This window comes from Ambystoma mexicanum, chromosome 3q (assembly GCF_040938575.1).
Source record: "Ambystoma mexicanum isolate Mex_15411 chromosome 3q, UKY_AmexF1_1, whole genome shotgun sequence".
Lineage (NCBI taxonomy): Eukaryota > Metazoa > Chordata > Amphibia > Caudata > Ambystomatidae > Ambystoma > Ambystoma mexicanum.
In genome coordinates this window covers 67,230,114-67,256,405 of record NC_090926.1, presented here as the reverse complement: position 1 = coordinate 67,256,405, position 26,292 = coordinate 67,230,114, and the positions used below count along the sequence as shown (strand labels likewise).

Below are 26,292 nucleotides of genomic sequence, written 5' to 3'. Positions count from 1 at the left end.
GATGCTTCCCAAAAACACCACAGCTTTCCCCTTTGGTTATTTGGGGATTAGTGGGTTTTCAGAATTGAGGCCTTGCTGGGAATAGGATCAGCACTGCTTGGGTTTTGCAGTGGGCCCTGGAGTAGGGTCAGCAACAATAATATTATTATTATTAATAATAATAATAATAATAATAATAATAATAATAATAATAATGCTTTAGCCTTGAAGTTGGGATCTGGAGTCTGGATGGATGGAACAGGAAACATCAGGAAGTTTGTCTAGAGTTTGTCAGGAACTCTTATAATGCATAGTGACATCATCAAAGTATATGACTGGGGCAGGCTTAACTAAACACGCCTGTAACAATGGATTGGACAAGGGTGATAGTCTCTGCCTGTAACGCTCACCTGGCTCCCATGGAGGCGCTGGTCTAGTCTGGGTTGCTGTGGCCTCTTCAAGCGTGATGCGCAGAACTCGGACCACCGATTGAACAGGACCCCCAAATCTTGCTTGTCTGGCCCGTAGGAATATCCTTCTGCAGATGAGAAAGGGGATTAACTGTCTGCAGAATAGTGTGCTTGCTCCCCCCTTTCCCCCTTCATTGTTCTCTGATTTCCTCCAAAACCCCCGGTTTAAGCTCACCTTATGGTTTGGAAGGATGAACTCTCCATCCTGCTTCTGGTGCAGGGGCGCGCGTTCGTCCAGTTACTTCACTGGTTTTCAGAATGGCGCTGGCAAAATCCACTTGACTTTTCTGAGCGATACGCCGTAAGTATGAAGATTCAAAGGTTCAAGTGTGAGCCTCTTTTTATGTTGTCTTCCCAACCTGTGATCTGTCCTTTATTTCAGGTGCAGAACGAAGGCGATGCGTTGAGGGGTTAAAATGCCGATGGTAAAATCAGGTGAGTTAGTGATGAGGGCGACCCCTCTAAATGTCTTTATAATTCCCCAGTAATGTCTTTTGTCCTTTCCCCATAGGGGCCGGGGTGCGGTACCTGCCAATGAAGCGGCGCCGACCCGAAATGTGGAATGGTTCACCAAGAAAAGCCGGTAAGTATTATGGCTGAAAATTTGGCTTTCCTCCTGTGTTCCCTCTGCTCACCTTTTGTCTCTTCTTCTCTCCCCTAGGTGCAGAGATGTGGCGACCGGTGCTGACAGCCGCGATGGAGCCGGGAGATGTCTCGAGAACAGGGGAGTGAAGCGCGGCGCTGCAGCGAGCAACGCAATGCTTTTAAATGGAAGTCTTTCTTCAAGAATGCTGGAGTGAAGATTCCGGATGCAGGTAAGAAGTTTGAATAAGTTCTTGGTTTTCACCTTTCTCTTCTCTTCTTTCCTTACAGGTGTTCCAGGTTCGAGGCGGGCGTGGCTGGAGTCCAGGTGCAGGAGCAGACACGGTGAGCGTTCAGCTGCTGGGATGCAGAACAACGCGAAGCACGTGTGGCTGACCGGGCGTGGCTTAAATAGCCTTGGAAGAAGTCCTAGGTAAGTATTCTTCCACAGCCCCACCCAAGTAACAAAATAGTCCCTTCAGTAAAATAGTCCCTCCTAAGGCTCATTTGGCTTGGGTCTTCATGCAGCTTGGTCTGCATCAGGTGCGTATGCAGCATGGTCTGCATCAGGTAAGTGCACCAAACACTTTCCTTTATGAGCCTGGCGCCTATGGCGCCAGGACTGATGCCCAACATGAGCCTGGCACCAAAGGCGCCAGGACAGAGTCCAAAGAGCCCCTATAAGGGGCCGCTGGGCTTTTACCCGGGGGCATGATGCCTGCTCCCGGGGGTGCTGGGCCTGGCCTGGTGCTCCGGGGGTAGGCATCATGCACTGCCTTGCTCTCAGCTGGTTGGATTTCAGGAAAATGATGCTAGATTTACGATGTGAGTTTTACAATGTCCAAAACCTCCCACAGTTACTTTAACTAAAATCCGATTTTGCCACAAACATACATTTATACAATTTCAATCTCTTAGCAAATTATGTACACATGATACATATTTTGTGCAACACATTGCAGTCCAATCCTCCAGTCCGTGAGACCTTGTTTCGCCCTTCTACCAGTTTTTCGCACTTTTCAATGGAATTTATATTACTCAAATTCTATAACTTTATACATTGGTGTGGATTATCATAAGGGATGTATGTACAAACATTTGCATTTGCAACATGGATGCTTTTCTTGTAATCCACCATATTTTGCCATTTCTGTCCCCAAGGTGTCAGTGAATTCTACCATGCCATGTCTTAAAAGAAAGCCCATAAATTCACTTTTACACTTCGAAAATTCTACATTTTTACACAGTCTTGCTGCAGAGATAAAAGTATTTAAAGTTTATTTATGAAATAGTCTTTGGAAACAAATGGCAGTCCCTTGTCACTGGATCTTTTTTTTCCTTCCTTCAACTGCTACCAACTGTCATTTCCCTCAAAGCAAGGTGGGTGTTTCTCAGCTTGATTGAAGGTTTATTGCCCCGTCACACTTCAAACTTCCTTGCCCTGGGAGTTCCATTGTCAGTGAGTAGGTTAGGTTAGCTTAGCTTAGCCTAGATTCTTTCCAAACTAGTAATAATCATTTAGGTGTTAGTATCTGCTGAGAGTTTATGGTGTGGCTCCCTTCCTTAGGGGGAGGCTTTTAGCTCTGCCATCTGGAATAACTTGTTTTTGAGAGCTTGCAAATTCAGCCCATGTGTATTAAAATCTTTATTTTCTTATTTTGGGTCCTGAATTAAAACAAATCTGTGGAATAAAATAGCCCCTGTGTGTATTATCACCAACAACACAACCCCTTTACATTGCTAAATAAGGCAAGCTTTCATTCAACAATTTTCTTTTTAATCGGGCCATTTATTTTTCTTTAGTTTGCTAAGGCCCATTTTTACATGTGTGGTGAAAATCTAGCATTTTTTTCTTTAAATTTGGTTTGGCAGCTCCATCAGATTCCCACACTGTCTTTGCAGCTATAGTCATTTTCTTGAATGCAGGAGTTGCACAGATATATTGAAACTGACCTGGCTGAGAGAGTTAGAGTCTCTTTGAACTGCTGAGCTTTTGATTCTATTGGAAAGAAATAAACACGTGTTCCTGTGCTTGTAAAAGTGGAGTTGCTTGTTGATTTCTCTCAGAGTTGGTTTGACAGGGCCTGTCATTCAGAGATCATGCCTGGTTTTGCTGAGGCACAATGAGATATCCTGGGCATGGCAGGGCCTTTTTAATCACAGTAGTTTAAGAAAAAACAGTGGAATTAGTGTCAAAGCAGCATTTTTAAAGGGTAAAAAGTTTCATTTTGACTGGGAATTTTGGGTTTTCAGCAAAGCAGTGCTGCCTTTTCACTTTATTCCATTTATATGTTTCAGAACACACTGGCACGCTCCTTCAGTATGTCCCCTTGTTCCATCCTGCCTGAAGTGTGCTTGGCAGGACGGCGCAGCCATCTTTTTGTTGCTACAAAAACTCAGTTTTGAGGTCCTGGTGCACACAGGAGCCAGCACAGCCATTTGCTGTTTTCTGAAGACAGGCAGCTTGGTGATGTGGTGAAATACTGTTGAGTGGGTCAATATATCCCACATTTCAGTGGTAGCATCCTCAACACAGGGGAGAAGGGGAATACGTGCGAATTGGGAAACCTGCGGGGTGGCCACAATTGGGGATTTACTGCGGGATACCATTTTCATACCATTCTTAGAGCTGGCAGTGCACACAGGCATGCATGCAGGCCAGTATTTGCTATATGGCACTACCAAGAGGGAGATCACGCGTAGATGGATAAAATAGCCAATTAAGAGAGAAGCATTCAGTAGTGGATGTCCTATATGACATAGCTGAAGGGGGCACACCATATCGCGGATATACAAACTTTTGCTGTCTAGTGGGAAGAAGACCTAGGGCCAATATTCACAGGCGCACAATGGGTGGAGGTACTGGGATACCACAAGAGGGTGTCACAGAATTTGAGACTGCAGCTTATACAATTGCTGGTAACACACAGGGCATTTATGACGCCTCTGAGGATCTCAAGGTTTCCAGGCGCAGTGGCACAAGCATGCCCCAGGTGTAAAGCGACAGAAGCTGAGATGTTGCATATGTTCTGGGCATGCTCTGTGGTGGCGCTATACTGGCAGAGGGTGGTGAGTAGATTACACAAATGGGGGTTGGGATTGGATGTCCTCTCCCCGGGAGCATGCCCGTTGGGCTGCTTTGCACATCCCAAGGGCATAAAACAAAACCCAATTACAAAATGAAGGATTTGCTGTGCATCCTAGCCAAACGTAGAATAGCTATGGAATGAAATCCCCCAAAGGCCCCGAAGTAGAGGAATGGTGGCGGGACCTGAAACAGTGCGCGATGGCAGAAACCGTGGCATGGAAGAGGGCACTATTGGGCAGCCAGGGGGAGGTCACGGGGGGCATTGTGGAATGGGAGGTCTTGTTGCAAACCCTGTTCACTAAGGAAGCCATAGAAACAGAGGAGGCGGATTAAGCCGGACTAGGGGGTGCAGTGTTCCAAATTATGTAAGATTTGTGAGTTGGTGTGCAATTGTGCATCAGACAAGGATGGGGGGTGGGAGCTGGGAGGGAGGGAAGGGAAGAGGAGGGGGATGTTGGGGAAGGTTTTATGATATGTTATAATGTGATGGCTGTTGACACTGCTAAGAACATTGCTGTGTAACGTTGATACTTATGTATCAGTAAAAACAATAAAACAAATTTAGAAAAAAAAGAAGGAATAAAAAACAAAAACATTTTATCTTGTTTCATGGGTTGAACTACCTGTGCCTGTAGTTCTTCCTGTTCTTGAGATAGGTGACCCCACACACAGGCAATGGAAAAACAACAGTAAACTCACCCCCTCTTTCCAGACGCTTCATAGTTATATCACGTGTTCCCACTATACTAGCATGGGCTTTCAATGCATTCCAGGACCCGTCCCATAGTTAACCTAATTTCCTAAATAATGCATAAGTAGCATTTACAATGGTTTACAATGGAATCCACCTGCATTTAGCAGGTGCAACAGTTACGCAGATTCCATAGAAATGCTCGGGTTTTCAGTCAGCATGGAAATGCTTGTGGAAAATCACAGTGAAATTTGAACGAGGAGCAGGAAAGCAGCACAGAAACATATATCCTGTTCTGCACCCTCACGTCGCCTTCAAATTGTTATAAATTCCCCAGATTATTAAAATAAAGCATAAAAGACATTCACCTTGCTTCATTTTAACAATCTAGAAAATGAACCTCTTAAAACTGTGCAGCATTTTTTTCCATTTATAATCCTAATGAGGCAAGCTGCAGCAGGGCCTGCAATGAGGTGTGCTTCTGCATCCCCAGGCCTGGTGAAGGATTCTGAGAAGCTCAGGACATCAAAGTCCTGGGATTGCATGGAGATAAGTGGACCTCTGCAACTCATTTACAAGCTAAAGAAAGGTTTACTTTCACTATAAAGATGACATGACTGGGGCATTTGGATGAGGTTTCTGCTCTGCAAGTGGCTTTTCAGGGCTCAGCCTCGTGTGTTGGGATTTTATTGCTGATCAGATGGAGTCACTGATCAGTTGGAATCTATGTATCTAGCAATGCTTTACAAAAAGGCCTATTCAAATACCAGCTCACCCCGTCAGTCCATGGCCGCCCCTATCTATGGCTCCCTACGAAAAATGAACAAAATGAAAACAGTAACCGAAACAGGTTTATTGTTAAATGGCACATGTAAAATGACAATAAGGACCCAACAACCATGAGCAAACAATCTTAATACAAAGTGTAATCCACCCATAACAACACGTTGTCACCACCTCTTTCCTAGGTTTATGGATGGAGGTAAAGGTATGATCTAGCTCCTTAAATGTGTTTACTGCATAGCCTGGCCTGATCTTCAATACAGCATGGAATGCCATGAAAAAATTAAGATTCTTTGAGTCGATTTTAAAAAAATTGATTCCTTCCTTGGATGCGTCTGTGAGCAGATTATTTCCTTGTCTAAACAAATCAAGAGTCATTCGCTTTCCTGCTCATTATATAAAATGTAACATGCTAATATACCTTCCAAAATTCTCAAACTTCTCTTCCCAAATAATGTTTTTACTTAAGGACATCCAATGTGCCTGACTTCTCCTATCCAATATACAAAGATATTTACTTTTATCATTTGTAACCTAGAAATACAAATCCTGAGCGTATACATGAATGTCAATCCTTAATTTAAGAGATGATCAGACACATAGATCTCACTGTGACGTTTGTAAGTGTTTAGGAAATGTTTTGTTTTATGAACTGCTGTGTTTGTTCTTTCTATCCAGGAATAATGAACTAGCTGGTACCCAAGGAAGCTAGTCAATGCACAGGCCACCCCTTTTGTGCTATATCACTGCTAATGCACTTCGTACTCACTTGAAGAATGACTAATCCTGCGTCTCCTTTCGCACTCCTGGTTGTCTATTGTGATCAGCTCTTCTTTTTCTTTAGCTCTTATTGAGCAGACAGTGGTAGCAATAAGAGGCCCTAATAAAAGCAAACAGAAAAACACAATTATCTACTTGTCCTTGTTTAGTAGCACCTATTGCCACTGTTTTATAATGGGATGTAGCAAGGTGCATGATCACAGAAATTAACTTACTTAGCAAAGTAATAGAAAGACAATGAAGAATAGCTTTGCCCAAACCCGACAGGGACAGAATTGGTAGTTCTAAAACAAATATTGTTAAATATCCTTGTGATTGTCAGGAGATGCAATCTCAACGACTAAAGAAAGGTGGGACACATCAACGTTCAGCGAGTTGCTGGCACGCCATATGTTAGTTGAATAATATTCTCTTATCTGCGTGAAAACAAGTTGAGGATTTCAGATGTGGTGATGCGAAATATGCAGAGTTCATTGCTGCAGTAGTACATAAGAGAGAAATGACAGCCCCTGAAACATGGTGGTGGGGACAGACTTGGACACCTCCTGCGAGTCATCAGTCTGAGACCTGGAAGCCCTTGTTATGGTATGTTATGTTAATGAATCTTACATAGCGCTACTGTGACCCAGAGCTATCCTGGCGCTGAAAAGGTCATACCTTCATCCAAGAAAAACCAACATTCCAATGGGCGGGAAGAAACAGAAGAAAGAGAAAAAAACAGCTCAATGGTTGAAAAGAAATGTTTAAGTCTTTTCTGAAGGGAAGGTGAACGCAATAGCCCTAAGAGAGATAGGGAGGGAGTTCCAAAGGACTGGAGCAGGGGCTGAAAAAGCTCTGCTGCCCACAGTGATTTTGAGAAAGCGGGGAACCTGAGGCAGATGCAAATTGGTAGAATGAAGGTTCCAAGAGGGACGATGTCTGGTAATTTTGTGACAGAGAACGGTAGCTCCACATCCGTAAGAGGTGCGGTGGACCATACACAAAATCTTAAATTTAATTTGGCTGTCTATCGGAAGCCAGTGCAACTTCTGGAACACAGCAGAGGAGTGAGCAAATCTGGGAAGCCCAATGGCCAGATGAGCTGCCAAGTTCTGAACCACCTGTAAACACTGGATAAAAGTTTATGGTTGTACAATAGTCTAGAATTTCCCTAACTGAGGTGGAAACCACCATCCCCAGAGATTAGCTTGGACAAAAGGGATAATCTTCCTAAGTGGTTTAATTTTCAAATGAGCAGTCTGCATCTGGCATTAATCTGAGACTCAACAGAGAGGGAACAAGTAATGTTTAGGCCTACGTTCTTAACAGTGGTAGCTGGGGAAGATAGGGGACCCTGGAGAGAAAGCCATAATTCCATGGAGCAGGAAGAACAGTCCATTGAATCAGCACCAAGGACCATAACCTCAGTTTTATCAGCGTTAAGTTAGAGACCAATTATTCGCATCCAGCCTCCGATATGAGCCAGGTAATCCTATGGCGGGTGGCCGCTAACTCCTGATCATGATCGATACGCAGAATAGGTGGTGTGTCGTCTGCGTATGAGTAAAAGCGGCAACCATGCGATTGGCTAAGCCTTGCAAGTGGGAGCAAATAAACATTAAACAACAGTGGTGAAATGGCTGAGCCCTGAGGCACTCCTCAGGTAATAGGGGAGGAAACAGAAGAGAAAGTACGAAGAGAGAGAGAGCTTGCATCCGATCAGAGAGAAAGGACTTTAACCAGCAGAGAACAGAATCGCCAACTATGATCTTCTCCAGGCGTTGACACACAAAAGCGTGGTCGATTGTGTAAAATGCTGCAGAGAGATCCAGCAGAATGAGAACACCCACTCCGCCTGATCTAATATTAGGGCGAGGTCATCGATGGCATGGACCAAAATCAATTCTGTGCCCATTGAGGGGCGAAAGCCTGATTGCAATGGGTGAAGGATAAAATGGAACTCAAGGAAGTCCCACAATTGGGGTGTGATTATGGCTTTGAGTGTCTTCATCAGAAACAACAAAAGGGAAATGGGTTTAAGGTTAGCTGGTATGGCAGGGTCCAGAGAAGCCTTCTTCAAAAGGGGGACTAAGGGGGAAAGCCACAGCATGTGTTTAAGAATACAGGAATTGTTTTAAGAATACAGGAATAAGGGTAGTCTTGAGAGAGAGTGATTTACTAGTAAGAGGTGGCACCAGCTCAGGTCCAATAATTTTCTAAACCTGAAAAAGAATAATTTCAAGTGGGGAGGCGGATTTAAGCGTGTCGACTATCCAGTGAACTTGTTCTTCCACTGCAGATGAAAAGGTAAGAAAGGAATTCTAAAAAGTCAGCAATTGAGTCGCAAAGCACCTGGGAGGCAGGCACTTTACCCCAAACCAAAATGTGTTGTTTTGGGTTTGTTAGGCATCATCACTAAGGAGTAGCTTAGGTCTCTAGGCGCAGCAGGCTCAGGACCCACCCCTGGGCATACTGGTCCCACTCAGGATGACTAAAGCAAAACTAAAATTTGATGGCTGGAAGGTTTTGAACAAATCATAACCATGGGCACAGCTCTGGGCAACCCGACAGACCATCGTTTTTCAGCCTGCCAAGCCATTACAGCAGGGGAAAGACAATATGGAAATCAGGCTTGGTCCCACCCCCAGAGGTACTTTACCCAAAGCAGACACGGGTTGAGACAACTCCCGGACAATTGCAAAAAGTTCTTTAGGTTGACTTTGTGCTGCAACAATACAGTTAGAGAAATAGAACGTTTTTGCTTCCTTAAAGGCCTGGTGATAAACAAGTCGATGTGCTTTCAGTAGTTGTTTGTCAATATCTGAATATGCTGAGTGCCACTGGCATTCAGCATACTTATATAGAAGCTTGAGAGAGTGTAAATGCTCAGTAAACCAGGGGGCTAACAGCCACTGTGGTTTCTTACGCTGTTTCACAGGGCTAATTCATCAGCTGCTGAGCTAAAAGCAAAGTGCAGTGCAGACAAGGGGTCAGAATTTGAATTAGCAATAGCAACATCAAAGTGGCCTATCACAGAGGCAGCTAAAATAGCTGGGTCCACTTGACTCCAGAATCGAGAGAATGAGTACAGAGGCCCCACGGTAGTAGTAGAGCAAGGAATAAAAAGGGTAACAGGGATAATGTCATGATCAGACTAGACAGCTGGATGAGCAGCGGGAGTAACTACACTATTAGTCTCAGCAAAAATCAAATCTAAGGCGTGACTGTGAAGATCAGTAGAGTCAGATACCAACTGTAAAAGCTACAAGTCAGATAGAATAGCAAGCATATTTGCAGCATGTAAATCAGTTGCATCATCAGATCAGCAATTAAAGTCTCCCAAGATAACCAATTGTGAATACTTCAATTATAAGGATGAATCATAATCAGCAGGAAAAGAGTGGTCAGTCAGTCAAACTAAAATATGTTCGATCTTCATCTTATGCAGAGTAATAACAATAGAGCATTTACGTTGTTGTTTAGATATAAGTGGCAGTGCCACCCCACCTGCCGGACGTTCCGAGTAGCCATCTGCATGTTGAGTGTGAAGAGGAGATACAGGCTAAAGAGGAAAAGGAGTTTGCTGATAAAGTTGCTCCTTGGGCCAGGCCCAGACAGTATGGACAAATGAGAAAAGGTAAGAGGCGGGCTAGTTTATTTTATGGGAATTAGAGATGGAGAAGAGTAGACAATGCTAAGACATCCTATTGCATAAGAAAAGGTATCACAACATATGACAGGGTGCAGGAAAAGCTGAATTAAGGGACAATCAAGGAGGCAAAAACAGTGCAAACAACCTGCCATTGCCAATAGTGCAATGTGTATGAACCAATTTAATTGATTTTTAGGATTAGACATAAAGTCAAAACACAGTCTATGCATCCCTGATACTCAATATAAGCGTGCCATAAGGTGTAAATCATGTAGCATAACTTTACCCAGTGAGATCAGGGCTTGGTGAATTTCCTTCATCACGTTTCTGTAAAGGTCCCTCTGCCATTCATGTAAAAGTGTCCACTCCTCTTCGGAGAAATAGGCTGAAACATCATGGAACGTGATCTGCGCCATGAAGAGACATTGTTAACTCACAGACTCAACATATTCTCTCAGTCAAATAAAAAAAGTAAACATTTAATATAACATATTCTCTTCCCTGGTATGCTTCTTATCTACCAGCATCTGTTTGCTTGGCCTATTGATAGCCATGCAGACAACACGGGCACTTTCTTTTAGTTTGCGATTCAAAACGGGGTTTGGGTGTAGGGGTGGTCACATCTTTTAATCTGCCCTTTTGGTATTATGACATGAATTAGGTGCAATAAGATAATACACTGCTGAAAATGCTTTCACTTGAGACCCCCACCTTAAACAGAAGTATTTTGTAAACTGTAGTAATGTACTTTCCGGCTATCCCACAAACATCGTGTTTCTGTTTGAATGCTTATTATTAAATCTAATTCAATTCCATTTGCTGCTCCAAACATTTACAAAAATGTATGTTTTGGGGTTGTAGTTTGGCTCTTTATTCATAAACAAACATAGTTATGAGAGAAGTAGTTAATGGCAATTCTCTGCCATCTTAAAGATTACAATCAATTTTCTAGATCAGTACTGCTGTGACCATTTTGCCAACAGTTTGCTTCAATTAAGCTTTCAGGGAAGGGCTAGATTAAAGCAAGGAGGACCTAACTCTGGGCATAATTGGTTAACAAATGCATATGTTCAGATTGAAATTATAAAGCCATTGCAGTCTTTTGCAATAATTTATGTGAACCTAGCAGGGACTTTCAGGGAATGCAGCTACAAATAGCTGCATACCCTGAAAGTAATCCATCCCCTGGCACTGAGATGTCGCTTGTTTGAACCTAAAACTCTGGATGTTTGTTTAACATTGAGGAGCCAGTGAATAGAACTCTCACTCTTTGATCAGAATTACTGAGAGATATACTAAGTATTCTGTGTCCACTGTGTCAAATCAGGACACATGAGGACATGTTTCACATGTTTTATTAAAGGAAACATTATAAGGTCTAATTTTCCCTATCCCGATGGCTGGTCCCTACCTGTTACTAACTAAGGTGCCTGTCAGCCCTTCGTGAATGTCCAAAGGAATAAGTCCACTGTCCAAACTACCCTAACTGACCCTACCACTGTGATAACTAACCTAGGTCAGAAGAATGGCTCCTTTGTCCTGAGAATACCTATGGTACCAGTTTTAGGATTCTTCATCAATATAAAATCTTAATTAAGAAGATCTGGTCAATGCTGCTTGAAGATCTTTACCCGACATTGCTGGAACAGAAAGTACATACCATAATTTTCCAATCACAAACACTCACTAGAGGTTACTCTGAAAAGAAGTACTTGGAAGCTATTTCTAGTACAGTGTACTCCCATTTGGACTGAAGTGAGCACTGAATATATTTACAAAAGTCATAGACCTAATTCATTGTAGTTCCAAAGTGAAGGGATAGAAATGCACCCCTATTCTGAAGTCTGGCTCACAGTCAATCAAATGGAGGAAGGGGTGAGAACTCATATCCAGAGTGTTAGTTATCTAATCAACCAACAGTGATCCCCTGTGAATTATAAAATCCCCACTTAACTCTGGTACAGAAACTAAAATTCATTGTGGCATCAATCCATATGGATCTGGAAACGGTATTCCTCTCACCTGCAAGATAAGTAAAGCCGAGAAACCTCCTTCAGAGCCTCCTAGCTTGCCAGCAATCCTCAGCGAGGACTTGGCTCAAGGTCCAAGGGCAAATGATGACCACTGTCTTCCTCAACCCATGGGCCAGGTAGCAACATCTGGTTGATCACATTCTAGCTCACTGGCCTCCTGACAGTGGCAGCTACTGAGAGATGATCCCGCTGACAAAGGATATTTCTTCTTAGCTACTTTAAAAGATAATTCGCCAGAACCTGGCAAGAAATAGACCATTGCCCACCCTCCACCCCAGAATCCAATGATACTGACAAAAGATGCCAGCCGTGTGGGATGGATAGCAATCCTAGGGACTATGGAAGCACAGGAAAGATGGGGAAATTCAGAAGTTTATAACGCACTGACATTTGCTAGATGTCTACAAGAGCAACCATTGAAGTTACTCACAGAAAACTCTGTGTCAAAAACATGTCCAGAGACCAGGGGGGGGGAAAACAACATCATTCACTTATCTGGAAGTGGAAATCTTTGCAGGGAAACACAGAATGTAATATCCATAATGGTAGTTCACATTCAAGCTCTCTGAACGTAGTGGCATACAAAGAGAACAGGTAGTCCCCATTCTTCCTTGAGCTGTGCCTGTCTAGCAGTGACTTCTCCTTTATGTGCTCCAGATTCGAAGTATCAGAGATGGACATGTTTGCAACTCAGATGAATGTGGTAGTACTGTTATTCTGTTCCGAGGTTCTGGGGGTTGAAGCATGGGGTTGGCGTGCAATACAGATGACCTGACCCCACAATGCTTCTTAATGCCTTTGACTGATTCCACTAATAAACAGGATCATGAGGAAATAAGAGGCAGAGGTAATACTGGCGGTACCTCACTGGCTCTGGAGGACATAAATCCTCCCTGTCTAGGGTTTTGAGTGACTGAGGATCTAATTCTCCCATCTTCGACTTCACCAGTATAGAACATATCAGATGTCATTCAACCTAGAGCTTGCAGCACGGTGAATGAGTGGAAGGCCTCCAAGAGTTATGTTTATCTACAGAGGCGGCAGAATATGTCCAAAGACATGGATGTCCCTCCACAAGCAAGGCCTATTTGCATAACTGGTCATTATTTCAGTGTGGTGGTTAACAAGGCATTCCCTGTAAGCCCATTCATAATCAGGAGTCTCAGAAACTTTGAATCTTCATGGAAGGCCATGCAGAGGAGAGGGCTCTTCATGGCTTAACAATGAAGTAAGCACATGTGATTAAGTGCATGAAATGGTACACATATACATACATGGTTATACATGTGTGTTTTTCCAATCATTTACTAAATTATGTATATATGAAGATTCAGAATGGTTTTCCCCTACTCCCCTGCCCACCCCACGTTTCATATGGACTATGCCCAGATTGTTGTGGCTCGCGAAAGGAATGGTCTAAGAAGAGAACAATTTTCTGTTGGAAGAAGACGTTGGAAATTTGAATAGGTGGCAGCCTCTCCTCATACTGCACCAATCACCTCAATTAATTCCAAGTCTCATTCTTGCTGCCCCTGCCAGTTTGGGTGATTAACACCCGGCAACTTTTTATCTTATATTGGTGCCTTATCACAAGTACCTGGGCTTTCCATGCCAGTAGCTGAGGGGACTGTGTGATTGAGTGACAGCCTCTGCCGCTGTCAACATCACTCTGTATGGCCTGCCCATATTCACAGGAGAATTTCTGGGGTGCTGGCAGTGCAGCTCACCTCCAGCCACCGCAGAAGCGCTCCTATCATTAGCAGCTGCACCATTGTCTTCATCAGATCCACTCCCAGAAGAGTCAATCGGCAGACCACCCCCCTAAACAGACCTGAGCTGCCAATCATCTACTAGCCCACCAACCGGTGAGTCAGTGGCAGTCCACCACCTGGGCAGGGGGCAGGCGCTGCCAATCAACCCATCCACCAAAGAGTCATTTAGCTTGTCAGCACCTCAGGACATGCTACTTCGACTAAACAGTAAGACAGCAACATTATTTTGTTCCTTCACGTATATAGTTCACACTTTATATTATTGTTCTAGATAGGCTGGGTATGTTTTATATATGCATACAGTAGTGTAGGTTTTGGGACAGTTTAAACACCGTTGAGGTGCTTTCTGGGACCTGTTGTCCCATTTAGAAACTGGGCAATTTTAGGCAGCCATCTGAGGGTTTAGGGTACAGTGTTAGAATCGTGTTCCGGTTTTGAAGAAAACTCCAGAAAATCTGGAGCACTCCCTTCCGGACCTAGCACTTTTAAATTTGACATCATAATACTAAAAAAACATGTACCGCCATCTAAATGTACTGTGTCTTATTTCATGGTCAGGCCTGGCAAATTTTCTTAACTCCCTCTAGATTGGAGGACGAGTAACTTGCAAGCCCTGATGGCGGCCAATTTAATGTCTGTGTACAGTACCATATATTTGTGGTATTTGCTGACCTTTCGTTACAGTTGGACAGATTTATGTCTCAACCTGTCTGTCTGCATCATTCTTTAGTGGCCTACCTTCCCGCTTCTATCATACCTTGCAACCCTTGCGTGATCTACCAGCTCAGGACTATTGGGATCTGAGAGAATGCAAGAGGCACAGCAAGGTCATAAGAAAGTAACACCTGTTTCGACTTTGTTTGTTTGGGGTTGTCACAGTGCCATTTGCCCGTCTATGCATCTTCTGTTCTCTCACATATGCCCTGGCTACAAAATATTGCTATCCACGCTACACACCCGCTATACTGTGACACTTTAAAAGGGTTGGACTTCCCATTCTATGGACACCACCCTTAAGGTCCAGTAGGCATCCATGATGGCTTTCAGAAACCCACTGGGCGGTCTAGCTGTTTTTCAAGTACTAGTTCTCAAACTCTTGAAGGAATGTATCCTCGTAAACCCTACAAGAAGAAAATTATCTCTTTGATGGGATTAGCACCTTTTACTTATTTCCTTCAAGAGGTCTGGGAGGGGAGGAAATATGCAGAGGTTTGGGAGGGGAGCAAAGGCCCAGAGATCTGGGAACAGTGGAAAGACCAAGAGGGCTGGGAAAAGGGGAAAGACAAGAGAGGAAATACCCGCTAGAGTTGGGAAGCAAGGAAAGACCCAAGAGGCTCGGAAGAGAGAGACCCGGAAAGTGGGGAAGAGAGAGAGCCAGAAGGTAGGGACAAGAAAGAACCAGAAGGATGTAGAGAGAGAGGCCGAGGCAAATGAAGCATTATCAGAAAAGGAGAGGTGTAAAGCAAAAGAGCATGAAATGGAAGATAATGAGTTGGGGGAACATTTGTTGAAAGAGGTGGGCCAATGGAGGAATATCCAGAAGTTCAAGGTGGCCGAGAGAAAAGTGAAGATAAGAAGTGGAGGAACATCAAGGAGGTGAAGGGGGAGGTAATAAAGAGAATTATGGAGACATAATTAAATATTGTTAAGAAGGAGGATGACTCTAGATCAGAGAAGAGATGGGAGATCAGGAGTAAGGAAAAGTCGCAGACCCTTAAACACAGAAGGGTACACCTAGGTGGGGGGAGGGAGGACAAGGTTGTGGTGAAGTCTTTGTGGAGTAGCAGGAGGAGCTTAGAAAGAATCATAAGAAAGTAACACCTGTTTCGACTTTGTTTGTTAGGGGTTGTCACAGTGCCATTTGCCCGTCTATGCATCTTCTGTTCCCTCACATATGCCCTGGCTACAAAATATTGCTATCCACGCTACACACCCGCTATACTGTGACACTTTAAAAGGGTTTGACTTCCCATTGTATGGACACCACCCTTAAGGTCCAGTAGGCATCCATGATGGCTTTCAGAAACCCACTGGGCGGTCTAGCTGTTTTTCAAGTACTAGTTCTCAAACTCTTGAAGGAATGTATCCTCGTAAACCCTACAAGAAGAAAATTCTCTTTGATGGGATTCGCACCTTTTACTTATTTCCTTCAAGCTCCATATAAATCATGTAAAAGGTTGTGGGATTTAGGGATCTTAAGCTATAGGGCACCCTACTTCATAGTCGTACCAGATTCCTAGATGCAGAGACAAGGTCCCAACTTTATGTCCTAAATATTCTCATCCTTCCATTTTGAGTAAAATGTTACTCTTTCAGCATTAGGATTTGTGGGTTGTTTGGATTAAGAATAGAGATTTGCTCTTCTCGATGTTAATCTACCTTCAGACAATGCAAGAAACTTTCTTGCAACTTTTGGAGAAAATAAAGGAGGTTCTAACCCTGCCATTTTATCCCTCTGCAATTGGATCATATTGTAGTCGTCCAGGCCTATGAATTGAATGGCTCACCTCTCGACCGAATAGTTCAGGGCTATTTGGCAAGAAGGGACAGGAGCTTCTTGAGAAGAAGCAATGATGGGTCCCACTGCAAGATATACAGGGCTTCCACTTTGGCATTAGCGCTACGTTCATTGTTAATTATGAAGTCTATGTTCAAGTATCTGACATTACCAGAGTCAGTGCTAAACACAGTGAGCTTGAGTTAAGATGGGTTAGTCACAATAGACATGGTGTTGCATTAATTTAAAGACTGAGGGTGTGTCTTGTATGCCGGTCATTTGGTTTGTCTGGTATGTCCTTAATAAGTGAGGGAAGGGGGCTGGCAGTGTGACGAAGTCCCCTACGTGAATTTGGGCGGTGGATGCTGGGCTTGCCAAGTGGGCAAGGAGCCGCCATAAAACAGGTGAGGCTAGGTCTGGTGTGCAGAGGATCCACTGGCTACCCCCACCAAGGTGTGCTTGAAAGACAGGAACTCATCACATTTTCGCCATAAATGCTCCTGCACATTTAGGCAATCAAGGAGGGACAGTCCAGCGGAGTCAGCAGTGCCTGCACAGCCTGCTACCCTCACATAAACACAGAAATCCCATATAAATGTAAAGATAGGAACCTGTGCTAGGATAAGAAATTTGAAAAACAGTCAGGCAGTCATCGCACACGGCCTCCATTCACATACAGGTAAGAATGGATAGGCTAAAAGTAGAAGTAAAGGGCCAGGGTGGGATAACCAGAGAAGGTACCCCCAAGTGGAGTGAATAATCAGCCCCAAATCTAACATCAGAGGTGGGGCCCAGCAGCCAATCACCACACCAGCTGCCTCAAGAGGCACACCCATGTTCTCTTACCCCAAAACCCAAGTTCCCCAAAACCCAAGTTCCCTTACCCCAAAAAGAGAGGCTAGAAGGCAGGGGCAGGGTGTCACAGGCAGAAAGAGTACCACCCAAGGGGATGGACAAGCCAATCCCAAGTCCCATATCAGGGCTGCAAGTCATCACCGTGGGCTGAGCCCGACAGACAATCCCAATCTGAGCTGAACTTGAGTCCTATTACACCAGAGAGAATGCTAGGCAGGGCCAAAGTGTTATGAATATTAGGAGCAGGGGACCAGAAGGAGCGAGAGAAGGGCAGTACAAGAGCAGGAGACTGGGGAAGGCAGGAGACCAGAGGCTGGAGGAGAGGCCCAGAAGGCTGAGGAAAGAAGGGGACAGGAAGCTGCAGGGTATGTGCAGGAATCTGGGCAACAATACACCTTGGAGCATGGGAGTTATGAGGCCCTGAGGGCTTGGGAAAGGAATACCCACAGGGCTGGGGAGAGCAGGGACTAGAAGGTTGGGTGAACAGTGACCAAAGTGGCTGGGAGGAGAAAGTCCCAGATGGCTGGTTAGGAACAGAGACCCAGAGGGCTGGGAAAGGAATAGAAATGCAGAGGTCTGGGAGGGGAGGAAATATGGAGAGGTTTGGGAGGGGAGCAATGACCCAGAGATCTGGGAGGGGAGCAAAGGCCCAGAGATCTGGGAACAGTGGAAAGACCAAGAGGGCTGGGAAAAGGGGAAAGACAAGAGAGGAAATACCCGCTAGAGTTGGGAAGCAAGGAAAGACCCAAGAGGCTCGGAAGAGAGAGACCCGGAAAGTGGGGAAGAGAGAGAGCCAGAAGGTAGGGACAAGAAAGAACCAGAAGGATGTAGAGAGAGAGACCGAGGCAAATGAAGCATTATCAGAAAAGGAGAGGTGTAAAGCAAAAGAGCATGAAATGGAAGATAATGAGTTGGGGGAACATTTGTTGAAAGAGGTGGGCCAATGGAGGAATATCCAGAAGTTCAAGGTGGCCGAGAGAAAAGTGAAGAGAAGAAGTGGAGGAACATCAAGGAGGTGAAGGGGGAGGTAATAAAGAGAATTATGGAGACATAATTAAATATTGTTAAGAAGGAGGATGACTCTAGATCAGAGAAGAGATGGGAGATCAGGAGTAAGGAAAAGTCACAGACCCTTAAACACAGAAGGGTACACCTAGGAGGGGGGAGGGAGGACAGGGTTGTGGTGAAGTCTTTGTGGAGTAGCAGGAGGAGCTTAGAAAGAATTGCAAGAGAGAGGATAGCCTTGTGCAGAGTCTTTTAGACTGGAAACGAGATACTAAAGAAGGAAAGAGAGAGACTGGAGCTGGAGACAGACGAACCGGAATACTGAAAGAGAGGGAGATGGTGAGAACCATGTGAAGGCTCTATGGGAGCCTCCTGTCTTCCTGTAACTGTGATCCCAGCTAGTAGGCCGACGCCTCATGACCCCACATTTAGGGTCTGCCAACAGGCTCCAGTCTAGAGCTCAGATTGAGGAGGAGGCCCATCCCTTGTAGAAGCAGGAAAAAGGGTGTGGGAACCTTTAAGCATTGCAACTCAGGACCAATGAGAGGAGACCCTGAGAAACACACAGAAGTGCGCAGGAATCCCTTGACCCGGAGATTAAGAAACAAGCAGAAACAGACTTCCTAGAATACCATCGAAGAAGGGAACTCGAACCACTTACATGGAGGACTAATGGTCTAGAACTAAGAAGAGATCCTGAGATGACTAGAGAAGAAGGGCACAGGAACCCTTTAACTCGAGACTATACGGATACTTGTTATTCCCGTAAACAGCAGGGAGATCCCCAGAACAATGAAAAACTGAAGCAACTGTTTATTTGGACATTGTGACTTCCCTGAGGGACATTTCGTTTTACCTTGTCCTGAATCACTGTGTACACCCTGTAGAATGATCATCCTGACAACATTTTGCCCTTAATTTGTACACTGCCCTCAAAAATCATTATTAATCACATCCTTGTATGGTGCCCTTTTGTGTTGATCAACTTAATGCCTCGATTATAATAGTAATCCCTATTATTTTAGTTGGCCACCCTCGTCACCTTACCCACATCCCTGGCCTGTGGCATTCTCAATAATTGTGACGGAGTGGCGGCTGTTATACATGTTCCCTTATTGAGGAGGTGCAAAAGAGGAGCCCCAGGGTGAGAGAGATAGGGGCAAAGTTCTTGGAAAAAATGTTGTCTTGCATTTTCTGTATTTGTGAGTAAAGTGATCATGGCTGAAGTAATTGAGATTACCATATATGTTATGTGGCCTGATGGGCACGCAGTGATGTAGCACGTCACTGCGTGCAGAAGAAAATACGTCCCCCACTCACCGCAAGGCAGTTATGAGCAGGGACTTGAATTGACAACAGGTTGTCTAGGTCATTCTTGCAGTAGCGACGTGTGGCGCAGCCTACACGCGCCCATTGCCCCTGTCATGATACGAACACAGCACCACATAACAATGGCAGCGAAGGTGTTCCGGGTGCAGGCCTGCTGCCTACAACATCTGTGAGGTGTGTGCACCCCTCCCGAGCCCGGAGATTGATCGCGGCTCGTAGTATCCCGCCAGTAAGGGCCCTGGGCCATTTCTTTTGTTGCTGCAAGTTAACACGCTTAACAGAGGAATCCCGCCTCCGTTTTTGGAACACCTAGCCCAGCCCAGACACTCACCTTGAACATTGCCCCACATCGGCTTTGCTGCCCCCTGCAGCAGGAGGGGCGACCCCACCATCCACCCCACCCAAGGTCACCTTTAGGCAAGTGCTCCCCATTTTCAGCGATCACTGGGAGAAGGCCTTGCAGCTTCTTCAGAGTGCTTGTGGGCCCACCAGTGTACTGGGGCAGAGACACCAGCTCTCATTGGGTAGCCAGGAAATAAAGGCACAATGTCCGGGGAAGAGGATGGTGCAACGGCACCACCGCCACGAGGGAGAGCATCCCCTTAGCGAGGTTCCTTAGCACCATTATGTGAATTTGACATTGATGGAGCACCGGCCAGCCTAGGCACACAGTGGGAACTTTGACATGAACACCTGGAAATGTACTTTTTACGCCACAGGTGAGCGAGATGACATGGCAAAAAATGCACGCTGATATACTCAGCAGGCCCTGCAGTCCACAAATTGTTCAAGACACTACGTCCGACAGATTCATATGATGCAGCAGTGAGGGCTTGGTCGGAGTACTTCGCGCTGATGATCAACACTGATTATGAAATGTTTGTAATGAGGACAGCTCTTCAAAAGAGTGACGAGAGCCTGGATGCATACCACATCCGCCTGCAGTAGCTTGCAGCTACCTGCGCATGATCAAATGAAGTAGAAGGAAGACTGCAAATAATCATAGGGTGTTAGTCTGTGAAACTGCACTGACAAATTCTCTGCAAGCCTGAATTACTCTGGCCATAATTCTTGAGCTGGCCTGCTCTCACAAGCTGGCTGACATCAGAGCCTCCAAAATGGAGTCAGCTTTGAAGTTTGTTAAGTTAGAGGAGGTGTGTGCAGTGGAAAAACACCTGACAAGGAACCCTGGTGGTAGAGGCGCCTGGCGACCGAGAAAACAGCGAGCCAGCTCCACCACGGCTCCATGCCCGCAATGTGGTTATGACCTCCCTCACGAAAAAGACTGCCCTGAAAACAGTGGTTTTGATTCCCGGGTGTGGGAATCAAAACCACTTTGCACGAGTGTCCCGAGTGAAAGAGCAACCAAGGGGGCCAGCACAAAGCAGCACACCTCAATAGGCGAACAGCACCTCAGTAGAGGTAGGGCATGAACGGCAACTGGGTGACAACAAGGACGTTTTTTTCATTTCGACAGTACTGACCATCGGGGGTAAAGGCAAGCGCCAGCCCAAGTGTTCAGTGACCATCATGAACACCACCATCCCAGTGCTCCTGGATACTGGGGCATCAGTAAACGTGATGGCAGAAACCCATTACTGGAAACTGCAAAACCCACTGCCACTCCAGGAGACCATAGTACCAATATTCACATTTAAGAGCCAGACCCTATTTCCTCTAGAAGGAGCATTTATAACCTCAGTGAGGCATGAAGACATATCCATCCTAGCACGGTTCTATGTATCCACAGTGGGTGACCAGACCTTGCTGGGTTGCGCAGCTGCAGAAACCCTCAAGCTGATTCAATTTGCACACAGAGTCTTCCTGGAAGATGTGGAAGCACTTGTGAAAAGGTTCAAGAACGTATTCACAGGCATCGGGTGCATGGCTGGGGAACCTGTACACCTCCATATAGACGAAACGGTCCAATCAGTAGCGCTAAAACATCGGCAAGTACTGTTCCATCTACGTGAGCAAGTCAAAAAGGAAATCCAGAACCTCGTTGATTTAGACATCATTGCACGAGTAGAGAGACAGACACCCTGGTATCCCCAATAGTAATCGCCCAGAAGCCAAAACAACCTGACAGTGTAAGAATCTGTGTAGATATGAGACTCCCAAACAAAGCAATAAAGCGGGAGCGTCACACAACGCCAACGCTTGATGACATAGTGGCCGACCTGGACTGCGCCACTTTCTTTTCTAAGCTGGAACTCAGATCGGGATATCATCAGCTTGTGCTCCAGTAAGACTGTAGATAGATCACCAAGTTCACAACTCACGTCGACCTAAACCGATACAAAAGGTTTAATTTTGGAATCCCGTCAGCGGCTGAAGTATTTCAGATACCATATGATGAGCCCTAGCAGGACTGCATGTGACACTGAACGTGAGTGACAACATCCTGATTTACGCAAAGTCAGAGGACGAGAATCTAGAATGCTTAGAAGCAGTACTAGAAAGGATAAAGTCCCTTGAGTTAACGATCCACCGCGAAAATTTAGAATTTCTCTAGAAGAAGATAAAGTTCTTTGGATTCATATTCCACGAAGGAACACTACCGGCTGACCCAGCAAAAGTAAGGGACATTAGGGAAGCCAAGGCACCAGAAACCATCTGCAAGGTGAGAAGCTTCCTAGGAAAGGTCACTTAGTGTGGCCGATTCATAAAGGAGACAGAACCCCTGCAAAACCTCACAAAACAGTCCATAATGAGACAATGGACGCCGCTCGAGCAGAAGTCATTTGTTGACATCAAAGCAGCCCTATCAGATGATTGCACCCTGGCTTTTTTCGACCCTTTCCGATTGAAAGTATAGTTCCCTGGCCTCAGAAAAAAAAGATAGGGGAGTTCAAAAGAGCCTGCATATGGTGCCAGGCAGCTGCCCCAAGACACAAGGAGCCCGCCATACAGTGCATGCAAAGGAATGAAGAACCCTGGGAATGTGTACACATGGACTTCAGTTCCACGCATCGTGATTCTCTCTTCCTTGTGATGGACCAATGGTCCCGCTACCCAGAGGTAGAGTTTGTACCATCCGTGGCCCTGCAGTACATGGTACACGCAATGGAAAAGATGTTTGCCACGAATGGGTTTGCAAGGACAGTTTGTTATGACAACGGGTCACAGTTCCAGAGCCCTGGATTAGAAGAATTCCTAGCAGAACGAGGGATCAGACACAGAAAAATCATCCCATTATGGCCAAAAGCAAATGGAGAGGGCGAGTGCCTGATGCACACCCTAAACACAACCTTCTGAATTGCTCACAGCCAAGGACTATGTGAAAAGAGGGCGCTCTTTCAATTTTAACTTGAATATCGCACCACCCCACACTGCTCGTCATGGATAACCCCTGCAGTGGTGCTATTCCAGAGATGCCCACGTACATTTCTCCACAAAGTGGAAGGGAAGGCCCCAAACACCATAGACAACGAGGCAGTCTGTGTACACAGAGAAGAGCTGATTGAGTGAGAAAACGAACGCCGAGGCCTGCAACAGCATGAATTTGCATTGGGGACACAGTCCTAGTACAGACCCAAAACCCTGCGTGGAAGATGTCACTCAACCACAAACCCACACACCTCAAGGTGGTCAATGTACATGGATCCCAAGTGACTGCAGCAGACAGCCAGGGGCAGGTGACCCAGAATTCCAGTCAGAACCACCGCACCAAGGAAGGAATTGGTATGAGGGAAGAGTAGGTGGTCAAGTCCCCCGCTCAGAGATGGACGATGACTACCATGAATGGGTGCGTCCAGAGAGACCAGGTGACCAGAGAGCCCGGCGATCAGGTAGGAGATGTGCCGAGTGTGGTGAGAGAGTGTTGACACCCCACGTGTGAGTCCAGATGCCAACCTGCATACCTATGGGACTATAACCTGGACACGTGAACTGTAGATAGCCTTTCGACTAGAAAGACTGGCCAGAGGGAGTTTGCCTGTCTATGTCATGTTATGGGCCGGAAAAGGTGTGTTCAGTGATACAGGTTACGTTTAGATAGGTTTGGAAGTTTTGTGTCTGTATAAAAAGGGAGCAAGCGTGATGGGCACGGTGCAGAAATAAATACAATCCCTGCTCGCCGCAATTCAGTTATGAGTGGGGACTTGCATTGACACCAGGTTGTCCATGTAGTTCTTGCAGCAGCGACATGTGGCGCGGCCTACACATGCCCTGGCTCCTGTCATGTGCGAACACAGCACCACACAACAATACATAATGAAGGCAGCTCAGTATGTTAACATTTGGGAGGTAGCAAATGAAATTCCCACCCACAGAATTACTGATAGAGATGTACTGTACTGTTTTTGTCACAGGATTAGATAATTTGTGTTCCCAAAAATAATTATCAGACCAAATAACGATCAACACAGAGTCAATTAAAACTGGAGAAGTCCCACCTCATCCGGGGTACACAGATCGGCTGGGGCAACAATGGCAAATGAAGACCTACCACTGGTCACCTGATTGAGAACTGATAGCACACAATACCGCTCATGCCTGAGCTCCACGATGAAACCTCAGCACAGCGGTGCAGATTATCATGGAACCCAGGGCGGTTGGGGAAGAAACACATATTTCTTTTGTTTATTGTTTAAAACAAATTCAACCTTAAAACATTTAAGAATTAAAAACAATAAAGTGCAGAAATAAAAAGCATGAACGCAATTAGACAAAAAACATTTCATAATGTGGTTAATCCTCAATTGCTTGTGACAATAAAAAAAAATCAATGTACTCAATCCATGAAACCAGTTCATTTGTGAATAAAATTGCAATTCAAAATGCATTCAAAAATGCCAAATTGTGTGTCCCCAAGAGTGAGGTGATTACAATGGCCTATTTATGCTTAATGAAATTAATTCAGATCATTTAAGTTCAGGCTGTTAATAAAAGTAACTACTGAAACAACCATTGACACTACCCTCAATGCATTTTCCCCAAAAGGATTCCTGATCCAAACCAACAACCGAGTCAATGGGCCTCATTACGAGGTTGGAGGTAATGGAAAAACGATGCCGGTAAAGGATTACCGGCATCGCTTACCACTCCGGTGAATTATGACCCGGCAACCCACTATTAGCGGCACCCTAAATAATGGTGCCTCTAATAGCGGCATGGGCGCGTACACGCGGCCCTTCGGGGAGCAAATACCGGCATGCCGGTAATGACCCTGTTTTTACCGGCTTACTCGTAATGAGGCCCAATGTATTTTTGAAAATGAGAGTACCTCCTACCTCTCAGTGTAAAGCATTCTGTGAGCAGGTGCTTCAGGGTTTCGGTTTTGCATGCCTGTTTGCAAAATCTACATTCAGCTTCTGTCACCAAAGGCCTTTTCCATCTAAGCAAATCTACCTTACTCGGAAGAAGGTTCCAATGGAACAGCAGGTAGTATGCATCCCTGATTTTAGCACCATCAAGTAAAAGGACGCAATCCTTTTGCTTCTATGTTCATATTGCAGATGGGAAAAACTGGTATATTCATGCAGGCTTTCTGTGTTCGCACGCCCGTCATGTGCAAAAAGCTTTTTTTGAAACCCGTTCTAAGTTGTTTGTTAGGTTGTCCATTCCCATTTCCAATCTGCACAGTATGATTTCACAGAGATTAAAGGATAGTTCCGGGACTTTTTTTTTTATTGTCCCTACGGTTCGGCCATGTGTTTTTAAGCATAAATCGGTAGATCGTAGAAAACTTTCCTATGGACCTTACCCGACTTTTCGTCCATTAACGCACTCGAAATCAGCCGCCATTTTGTGATAATCCTATCATTTCCCCCCATCGACCTGGCTCACCTGCGTTTGCGGCACTAAATCAAATCCCCCGCCCCTGAGCCTGACATCAGCAGACGCGTACCGCCCATTTCCCAACGCCAAAGCACGTTTCGTGTCAACAATCGCTGTGCCTCAGCTAATGAAGTGTCACCATGGAAATGGCAGGACGCCTCTTTCCTCAATAAGTATAAACACACCGTTTCACAACACACAGCAGCAGATTTTCGATTCCATTACTCTCTATGTGTTACTTTGAGTATTCTGTGACTCGTTTCTGTGCTCTGGTCAGCTACCTTCGCCGCTTCTAGGCCTTGTGAACACCTGTACCATCTCTGTAAATTATTTTACTTTCTTTACCACACAATGGCTACAATAATGCCGTATATGTACGAGCCCGAGTACACCGAGGAGGAACTACTGGAAAGGCAAGCACGCGAAAACGATGGGGATTCGGACGGCAGTTGGGAGGACCAGTCAACGGATGAAGAGCCTGGACCATGTCGCATGGACGGCGTCTCCACCTGGTGCACGTGCAATCGGTGCAAGCTAATGCCAACTGAGGAGGAGAACTGCTGCTGCCGTGAAAATTCCGGGTGCTTGGCCTACATTTCGGAAGGCGAGCCAAGTCCGCAATGCATCACCGAGCTGCCAGAGTTCAGGGAAGCCTGCCTCTCACGGACCGTGTTGAGGATGATGATGGTGCTTATGCACGAACTTCGCGGCACTGTTCGTCCGCGTAATCCGAGTAACGAGTAAGTATACTCTGGTTGTGATGTCAGTGATGCCACTACTATTTCATGGTCGTCTCCCACATATAGAATTACATCTACATATCATTCGAACGCATGTAAATTGGTTCCATATTGTGCATTTTCTAGATAGAATTTTTTTCAAAGCAGAATGACATTTTTTACCTGAATCGACATTGATAAGAAAGTTTTGTCATTTTAATACAGTTTGCATCTTTCTTTTTCACAGGTGGTACAGGCTGGTGGCCTATCGTTGCTTCACTTGGTGGCTTCACGGGA

At 45.2% G+C, this 26,292-nt stretch overlaps 1 protein-coding gene across 2 annotated transcripts in view; it reads right to left on the bottom strand.

The window, feature by feature from the left end:
- Positions 1-26,292, bottom strand: part of LOC138582134 (zinc finger protein 510-like) — a 204,189-nt gene that overhangs the window by 160,572 nt on the left and 17,325 nt on the right. For both annotated transcript variants that reach the window (XM_069653145.1, XM_069653144.1), the window contains exons 2-3: positions 10,291-10,411; positions 6,363-6,473 (exon numbers count right to left, since the gene is read on the bottom strand). In XM_069653145.1, coding sequence (XP_069509246.1) covers positions 6,363-6,473; positions 10,291-10,411 — 232 coding nt within the window. The remainder of the gene's footprint in view (positions 1-6,362; positions 6,474-10,290; positions 10,412-26,292) is intronic.